The sequence below is a fragment of the Antennarius striatus genome, chromosome 9 (assembly GCF_040054535.1).
Source record: "Antennarius striatus isolate MH-2024 chromosome 9, ASM4005453v1, whole genome shotgun sequence".
NCBI lineage: Eukaryota > Metazoa > Chordata > Actinopteri > Lophiiformes > Antennariidae > Antennarius > Antennarius striatus.
Genome location: NC_090784.1, coordinates 14,804,109 through 14,812,907, shown reverse-complemented (window position 1 = coordinate 14,812,907; position 8,799 = coordinate 14,804,109). Strand labels below are relative to the sequence as shown.

Below are 8,799 nucleotides of genomic sequence, written 5' to 3'. Positions count from 1 at the left end.
AAATAAAAGACAGATATATATATACATGCATGCATACAAATAGACAGACAGACATATATATATATACACACACACAAATGTGACCACCCTGTTCTACTGCTTGAATAAATAATGGCTCAGGAGTCGAGGTGGATGGATTTGTTATTCATTTATTCCTGGGAACAGTAAACAATAAACAGGGACGACCTGGTTGCTGGTAAAAGTCAGTTGAATGTCCCAAATTAAACATGAATTTAACTATATTACTGTACATATACAGTACATTTATTTATACCGTTACACATACATAGAGACAGACGACACCTTGAAGGACTTAGCATTTTTAAAGACTTTGGACTTTGTCAGTCAAAATATAAATACTTTTCTTATTATTTAATATAAATACTTTAAAAAAAATTATTATTATTACTATTATTATGCAAGTCTTATATTGGTATTGCGATCGTCCGTCCAATCCGCTAGGTGGCGATATTGTCATGGCATTTCTTCATTCTCTTTATAAGAATGCAGACATATACTTTGGCGTTAGAATCACGTCTGATGAGACACGACAATGATGCGGTCCTGGAACACGTGTTAAATGTAGATCTCGTATCCAGTGGTGTCTGTAAGTATCCATGCGCATTTCTTTGCTACAGGCTGCTCATTTTCTAGATTTTCACTTAAGTCGAATTTCCTGTGTAACATCCTTTTATGTCTTCATCAACTTTTTTGTTTGTCCTCACCATTTTTTAAAATGATCGACTCAGCAGGCATGAAAAGAAAATGACCGCAATCCTGCGTTTGGAAGGCCTTGATGTGGAGGCGGGAGCCGAGGATATACGGATGTTCTTTAAGTGTCTTCACATACCCACCGGCGGAGTGTATATATTGGGAGGAAGTCTCGGAGAGGCTTTTGTTGCGTTCAGCACGGAGGGGGACGCGCTACTCGCTACGCGCTATTCAGGTAAATTGCTGAAAGGTTCGACCGTGACGCTTTACCCAAGCAGTTTGAAGGAAGTGGAGCATAAATTAAAGGTACTGTTGAAGAGAAGGAAAGGCTCCGCCACGCTCCTCACCGCAGAGAGCCCTCAGTCGTCTCCAGACACAACGCTTCCTCTTCCTAAAGAAGAGCTTCGTTCTCCAAATATGTCATCTACGACTTCATCACCACGTGATCCCAGGATTGCAGCTCAGGCGTCAAACCTTTGTGCAGACGCAACAAATTTGCAACCTTCAAAAAATGTAGATGCCTTCTATCTTGGAATGCACACTGTCCTTCAAAATCTGCAGACAACTCAGACAAAAGAAGGCAATGACCATGTGTCAAGACTTAATGACCTCAATGTTTTCAGCACAAATGCATTTAATGAGAAAATGACACCTGAAGCCCCTCTCGCATTGAAGCCAGGTTACATCAGGCTTTTTGGTCTGCCAGCCACTGCTACTAAAGAGGTCATCAGCAATTTTTTTGAAGGGCTGACTGTTAAGGAAGCAATAGTGAATGTCAAGTTGGGACCTAACCGTGGCTGTCTTGTGAAGTTTGCAAGCGAGGAGGAAGCCAGTGAGGCTCTTCTTTTTAACCAGAAGTCTTTTGGCTCCCACTGTTTGGATGTACGTGGAGCCACTGAGAAAATGTGGACCATGGCTAAAGAAGAATGTGAGAATATTTGTAATACTGGAGAGAGTGTGAATCATGATGATGCCAGCCACAAACATATACCACCTGCATACCCGGTCAGGAGGCCATCTGACAACCTGTTGCCATCGAAATTGAAAAAACCAAGACTTGACAATGATATGACCAGTTTATCATCAGCTGTGGAATATACAGTCATGATCAGAAATTTGCCCCACACATTTACAAAAACAGATATAAAAGACTTGCTTCAATGTTCATACCTCTCTAACAAAAATGTACTACATCTGCTTGACAAGAACAGCTGCAGAACAGATACAGCTTTTGTTATTTTTACCTGTGCTGAGGATTATGACCATACATTGAACCTCAATGGGTGCTATGTAGGTTCCAAGACCATTGAGGTCTCATCTATTACTAAGAAGAGCATGAGGGACATGATTCGCAAAGCCCGTCCCAGTCCCATATGTCAATCAGACAAGAAAAAATGTAATATTTCCCTTGAATGCAAATCCAGCTTTTCAGACATGCCTATTTCTCAGGAACATGCCTCTGGATGTCAAGAGAATTAAAATAAAGACTTATCTGCAGTGGTAGACTCAAAGATATATTCCTACTGATTGGTGGCAATTGAAGTGATTTGGTGAATCTGTTTCGTTGGAATCACCTGCAGTTGTCGTGCTGGCTCAAAAGGTCAATGGCCAGCATTTCCTTGGGTTGACATTGTGTGTTACACCCGTAGATGTGAAGCAGATGGATGGAATTGTTGCAAGAAATGTTAAAGTGGGACTTCAGTTCTTGATTAAACATGCTATGACAACAACTCAAAATTGAAATCTTATTTTTCCACTTAAAAGACTGTAGTCACATTTATTCCTATTACTGAACACTTCAGGACCAAATTATCATTTTTATGAGGTGGACCAAGAAAAGAGCTTACATTGTTAAAGTGGGGCAATAATGATACCCCATTTGTCTGGATCTACTACAAAACCTGAATGGTTCGTCCTTTGACAACTGCCCCACCGCTTGACACTTTATGAAAATCTATCGTTTATCATTAACAGGCTGATTCTGGTGAAATCCTCCTTGGTGGAGTGGAAAGACTGGATGTCATGTGATCAAGTGACAAACACGTAATTATTTTGGTTACTTTTAATAGGAACTGGTCCATTTCGGAAAACAAACAATGGCCATAGATTCTGATCAAAAATTGCTAAACACATGTACATTATGGTGAATTTAATTAAACCTAAGTCAGAGCATTAAGAATGAAGACCACTGGGGAGCCATGTAAAAACTAAAAATCTTGAAGTCAAAAGACGTCAACTCCTGGACCGTGATGACTAACGCACACAGCAGGAAATGAAGAATCACGTGTCGCATCTTGGGATGGTCATTTGTAATACCTGGATGGCCCCTCAGAAAAACTGGACGGTCCTGCTCAGAAATATGCAAACAAAAGATTAATCCAACTCACATTTTGTTTTTCAATTAACCTGGACTTTTGAATCAGAAATGGAGAAATGGCGGTAATCTACCTGAGAAACTGCCAGAGTGTCGGTTGTTGTTGTTGGGTAGTCTGGAGGGGGTTGAGGAGAAACTTGTGGAGCTCCCTGAAAAGCTATTAAGACTTGAACCCTGAGGAAGAAATTAAGGAATTAAGGAAGAGACAATCCATAAAGGATTAAATACTCTGTTACTTGACATGCTGGTTAGTTTTGCTGAACAGATTTTAAAAGGCAGATAGTTAAAATGGATAGTCCCCAGAGGACTTAATATATATACTGTATACAATTACAATGAAAGAAGGAAATTCAACCAAGTTTTAAAAACTTCGATTAAAGACAAAGGGAACGCTTTTTGTAAAAACAAGCTCTGTACCGTGGACACGCTCCTCAGTCTGTACTCCATCAGCACATCTGTTAGTTTCTGTGTCACCTTAAGCACGAGCTGTGCATCACTCTCATTTTCTATCCGGAAAGAATCCTAAAAATATCATTTGAAAAGTTACTGAATTATCTGCAAGCTTTCCTTTAGAATGAGGACATTTTTTTAATGAGAATTGTATATACCAAGTAAGTTAACAGAGTGTTAGGGAGGCTGCTGTTTTCAGGAGCTGCTCCCATCAAACCTGGCCTCTCCATTGGCTTGTTCATCAAGGTGCTCCCAATTTTGTTCTCCAGGAACTCATCTGGATACCTTTTGCTTGGACTGCCCTCCAGTAGACTACTCCTTCCATAACCACCTCTTCCACCACCTCTTCCAAAACCATTTCCAGCAGGGCGACGACCAGAATCATCTGGGAAAGGTCTTTGATCCATACTCGAGTCAAGGAAGTCATGCATGGCTAAGTAACCTCCAAAGCCCGACTCGTCCATTCCTCCCATTGGGAAGTCGGAGAGAGGACCACCTTGGGAAGGAAACTCTTCCGGAAACCTCTGGTCAGAAAACCTCGGACCTGTAGAATGACTTGTTCATTTAATGAAAACAGTAATAGAAAAAAATATAGACAATTACCACACAGATTTCACTAAAAAAACGTTACCGAATGGTGGTGGCCCCATTACGCCCATCCCTGGTGGTGGAAGTCTAACTTTAGGAGCAGCAGAACCTGCAAGAGAACAGGGCACATGGGGCTTTCATCACTCAGTAAACACTTTATTATTGCATATTTATCCTGTTTAGGTGCCAACTGTGCATCATTCTTTTACAATTCAAGTCAACTTACGAAGTCCTTTGAAAGCAGGAACTTCATACGGTTCTTTCAAAATCACCTTGAAGCCGAAGGAACAGAAAAACAATTCCATTGTCATAACTTGTAAAATAATTTGTGTTACTGTTCTAAATAAAAACCTTTAAGGATAAAATAGGATTTTCCTCATTACCAGGAATTAATACTGCTTAAAACAAAACATTGCCTTCTCCTACATCACATGTGGACGTGTCCTGCGAAAAGGTTTTATCTGACCACCTCAATGCAAGACAAACTTAAAAATACCAGCAATCATGCATTCTTGATGGCTTTATGCTGAACTAAATGGTTTATCACATGACTACTATTTCACAGACGCATAAAATCGAGGAGCCATCAACCATATTCTGCAGTTGTACCTTTCTTTAGAATTTTTACCTCCCCCTTCAAACGGAGATGTATTGTAATTATCAGTGTTTGTTTGTTTGTCCACCAAATATCTTCGCAACTGTTGCAGATAGAAAGATGAAACAAAAAGCACATTACTTGGGCGGCAAAGGGGATGAAAATGAGATGACGACCTTGAGAAAACTAGATCAAGGTCAAAAACTTAAACTTTGGAAGACTCAGGAACAGATAAGATGGAAAGCCGAGGAAGAAGGCCAGTGTGAGTAAGACCATAGATCAAAGCTAATGCTTTGATCAATGACAGTAAGTCAGAGCACTAGCTTTGATCTTTGAACTATACCAGTTGGTCAGGATAAAATTTTGAATTCAGGGCTGTCGCGGAATCTTGTAGTCTGATTGTCTTGTTGTTTTTGTTTCCAGCCACCAACTTACTTACTCTTAAAAGAATGAGATTTAGAAAAATAAAATACCAAACTGTTTTGCCCATTCAACAAAATAGGCCAGATTCACCTTAAGTTGTCCTCTACCCTCTGTCTTCTCCACCTCAGCTGCAACATCTTTAATTGTCTTCCTTACAGCAGGGTCTTTGACTGCCTCTCCTTCATCATGAATGATTTTGTCTGGGTGGACTTTTTTCTGCATGGAAATATACACATATTCCAAATAAATGTTCAATATGTGCCACATGTAAGAGTAAGTATACTAAAAACAACACCCACCAAGTATCTGAAGCAGTGTTTCCAGCCTCTCACATGGGCAAGCATATCATGCTGCAAGCGGGAGACGGCACACAGTTTGCACTGGTAATGAGGTGGAACAGATTTACTGGGGCTACGGTACTCCCACACAAACTGAAGACCTGCACACATGAATCATGGGTTATGCATTTCAATAATAGGAAGGATAAAATATAAAGGGATGCAGGCGAAGGATATAGCTCACCAATAATACAATCTGTGACTGCCTTCAACTGTTTGCTGAGAGAAGGCATGGTGTGGAGAGTTGCTCCTTTGGTGTACACTGAGAAAATACAAAACTGGTCAGCGTAAAAAAATTAAAATGCTCCCCAACTATTAAACTAGTGAGACAACAAAGTTCATGTCCGACATTCTCAGCAGGAATGACATACACTTGGAGAAACTAATCGTTGTGGTAAAGATGTTAAAAAGAATGTCTTGTGATACTAACCTGCAGAATATGCTCAACATTTAACATTAGTATGTTTATATTAACTAAGCGATCATAAGAAACCCATAATCCTCGTGTGCTTCTGAAGACTGAGGGAAGAACAGGAACAGAAGTTCTCAGCTAAACCCCGATTAGGCCCAAAATGGGCTGCAGGACACCAGCTCCTATAATTCATTGCTTCATACTGTGCCCAAACACAGATGCATCACACATTGTGTTACACTAATGAAGCAGCCAAACTGCAAACACACACAAAAAAGGTGATATTCTTAATTACCTGAGTTTAGAACACATGACGAACATGTGAAGTTTACTTCGATTAAGAAACAAGAACCCTCATGCAAGTGTACCACTCACTGGAAAAAAAGTGTTTTGCAGTTTCAAAAAATATCTTATGGGAAAACAGCGTTTCTACAACCACTGCAGAACAAAAAGTGCAACCATAGTAGGTACATGGTTGTATCACTGTATGTCACATTTTGAGACACTGTGATATCTTAGAGGAATAGTGGAGCTTACGGTGCCGGTCTTCAATGCACGTTTGAAGAGACTGGGTCGACAACATTTTTATTTTTTAGCACATTTTTTAAATGGTCTGGATGATGAAAATGTGATTTTCAAAATATAAAATATAGTGAAATACTGTAAAACCTTCTGCAATGACAGATGCAGATCCTCATAAATCAAAACCAAAGGCAGCACCTCAAATGCAACCATCTTTGAGAGCGTGAGTCTCAAAATCAAAGAATGGTGGAAAGGTTACCTCCCAATGGTTTGAAGCAGGGAAATTAAGACCTCAGCTTCAACTCCCAGCACTGGAAGTGACACTGTGTATCAGACTTACCTATGTCAGCAGAATGCTGTGGCTGCTTTCTCTGTCAATGGAGGGAATAAACCCACATGAAGAAGAGAGACACATACAGGCATTAGTGACAGGGTGACAGCTAGCAGAGGACTGAACTCCTCATCCATATCCGCCACACCATATATGCCATGAAGTATATCCTCATTTGCCATGACCCCTCTGCACCATGCAGCGACAGTCATATAGGCAAAATGGAGTATTGGATTATGTAGTCTGGTGATTACTCTTCATTCTCATTAAATGAGAAATCAGAACAGCAACAGTCCATTTCTAGCTTATTGTGGAAAGAAGAAAAAGGGTTAATACACCCTAAAACACAAAATGCTGCATTTTATGTAGTGCAGCTTAGGGCAAAATGTTAATTTCAAATACTTTTGTATTTATGAATGAATTGGTAGAGCACATAATAAAGTTCAAAAATAGGATTTTTCTTGAGTTTACTTTGAGTGCCGTAGTTAACTTTTGTGCTGTTTTAAATCACTCACCAACCTGAACCCAAGAAGGGATTTTTGAACACACATTTGAAAGTCCCAATAAGGGCTTTGGTAAGACATTAGGCCATCTGATTCTGAATGTGACAGCACTCAGATGTAAAAACTGAGTAGGGTGTCATTGGCTCAGAAAAACCAACAGCATATCACATTTTGGCTTAATGTCAAATCAGAGACACAAAAGTTTTACAAGGAGCTCAGGCTGTTGAGGTATGAATTATTTGTTGTGGTGGCACAAAAAAAGCAGTGACCAGCAAGGGTTGAAATGAACCACCACAGATACCCCCCAAAAAATCAATACTGTTCAGCTTGGTCCACGTTCCTTTACCGTAATGCCAAAATATGAACAAATTTGAGACACAACGGTTGAAGCCACACAGAGCTCACCGTTGATTCAAATGAAGTCAGTTGTAAGAGAATTGACACGTTTGTTACAAACATGTTCTTATGATCCAAAGGCAACTGTGTTACAAACTTCCTATTTTCATATCAGTGCATTATGTGGATGCACAATCATCTGAATGCTCTGAGGTTACTGTCACAGACCTACTTGAGGCCTGCACTGACAAATTGATGGACTGAAATGGGGGGAAAAAAATGGCACGTGGAAAAAGCCTTTAAACAATAAAGGATGCAGCACATGGGAGGTCTGTTTTAACAAAACACAACCCAGCCTGAGAGCACAGACTGGAATTAAGTCCAACTGGACTTTTGCCGCCTGGTTTGCCATCAGGAATCCCAGGGAGAAGAAAATCGCATGTCCGTCATCAAGAACCGATGTTCGTGGTGATAATGTGACCGTGACTGTCTTCATCATGATGCTGTCGCAGTGCTGACTCTGTCAATTGTGGTGTTAACACAATACTTACCTTGAAAAACTTTTTCTGATGTGGCTGCTCATTCCTTGCTTGGGGTTGATTGACTGACGCTTGAATTTCCATTTTCAGTTGGGTCAGCTGACGGATAATCAAAAATAAAGAAAAATGAGGCAAGTCAAAGCAAATAAATAAAACAAAAAATATGCCAAGCAATTTCGCTTCAAGTTGCACACACGTTAACGGCAGAGATACAATATTCAAGTTATCGATATCGATTAAACAGCGGAGGCCTAGCTATGCCCTACGTCAGAACACTTCTCTGATCTTTGTGCGATAGCTGCGAAAAATGTATGACCACGAGTCAAACGTGAAAATTACGTTTCATCAAACATTTTTTTAATATCAAATCGCCAGACGAAAAGATAAATACACCCGCCTTACCGAGATAATTGTTTGTATAACACGGGGGGACAAACCAGTTCGGATCGGAAATTCACACATCCGCTTTGGACGAATAAGGAGCAGCATTGTTTGCCATGATAAAAATGTGTTGATATTTCATATATCTACACGGTTTAACTAAACTTAATCATATATCGTAATACAAATAATATGTATAAGTGGTTAAATTTATCGTAATAAACCATTTTTAGGTACTAGAATAGAAAATTAATATTACAATAAGGCAATTTTACGGTCAACTATTTTGTGCGTTT

At 39.8% G+C, this 8,799-nt stretch overlaps 2 protein-coding genes across 4 annotated transcripts; one reads left to right on the top strand and one right to left on the bottom strand.

Annotated features, from left to right (window-relative positions):
* Positions 1-195: 195 nt before the first annotated feature.
* Positions 196-2,454, top strand: rbm12ba (RNA binding motif protein 12Ba). 2 transcript variants are annotated; one of them, XM_068324284.1, is made up of 2 exons: positions 196-607; positions 753-2,454. In XM_068324284.1, exon 2 carries the CDS (start codon positions 766-768, stop codon positions 2,188-2,190), a length of 1,425 nt encoding a protein of 474 aa, XP_068180385.1. In that variant the 5' UTR covers positions 196-607; positions 753-765; the 3' UTR covers positions 2,191-2,454. The 2 variants fall into 2 exon arrangements, with proteins under 2 accessions (XP_068180385.1, XP_068180384.1); XM_068324283.1 differs by having other exon boundaries at positions 750-2,454.
* Positions 2,455-2,758: 304 nt separating this feature from the next.
* si:ch211-197h24.6 (uncharacterized) lies at positions 2,759-8,594 on the bottom strand. 2 transcript variants are annotated; one of them, XM_068324286.1, is made up of 12 exons: positions 8,525-8,594; positions 8,135-8,221; positions 6,754-6,784; positions 5,664-5,741; positions 5,441-5,580; positions 5,232-5,357; positions 4,350-4,395; positions 4,167-4,232; positions 3,694-4,079; positions 3,503-3,607; positions 3,160-3,259; positions 2,759-3,058 (listed from the first exon to the last, which is right to left on the bottom strand). In XM_068324286.1, exons 1-12 carry the CDS (start codon positions 8,582-8,584, stop codon positions 3,015-3,017), a joined length of 1,269 nt encoding a protein of 422 aa, XP_068180387.1. In that variant the 5' UTR covers positions 8,585-8,594; the 3' UTR covers positions 2,759-3,014. The 2 variants fall into 2 exon arrangements, with proteins under 2 accessions (XP_068180387.1, XP_068180388.1); XM_068324287.1 differs by lacking the exon at positions 6,754-6,784 and having other exon boundaries at positions 8,525-8,578.
* Positions 8,595-8,799: the final 205 nt, after the last annotated feature.

Bases quoted from the DNA above. Each gene is read 5' to 3' on its own strand.
- rbm12ba (XM_068324284.1), top strand. From the start codon at position 766: ATGACCGCAATCCTGCGTTTGGAAGGCCTTGATGTGGAGGCGGGAGCC.
- si:ch211-197h24.6 (XM_068324286.1), bottom strand. From the start codon at position 8,584: ATGTGTGAATTTCCGATCCGAACTGGTTTGTCCCCCCGTGTTATACAA. The intron at 4,080-4,166 runs GTAACGTTTTTT...GTCATTCTACAG, and splicing joins AATGGGGCCACCACCATTCG to GTCCGAGGTTTTCTGACCAG. The intron at 3,608-3,693 runs GTATATACAATT...TGATATTTTTAG, and splicing joins ACACTCTGTTAACTTACTTG to GATTCTTTCCGGATAGAAAA.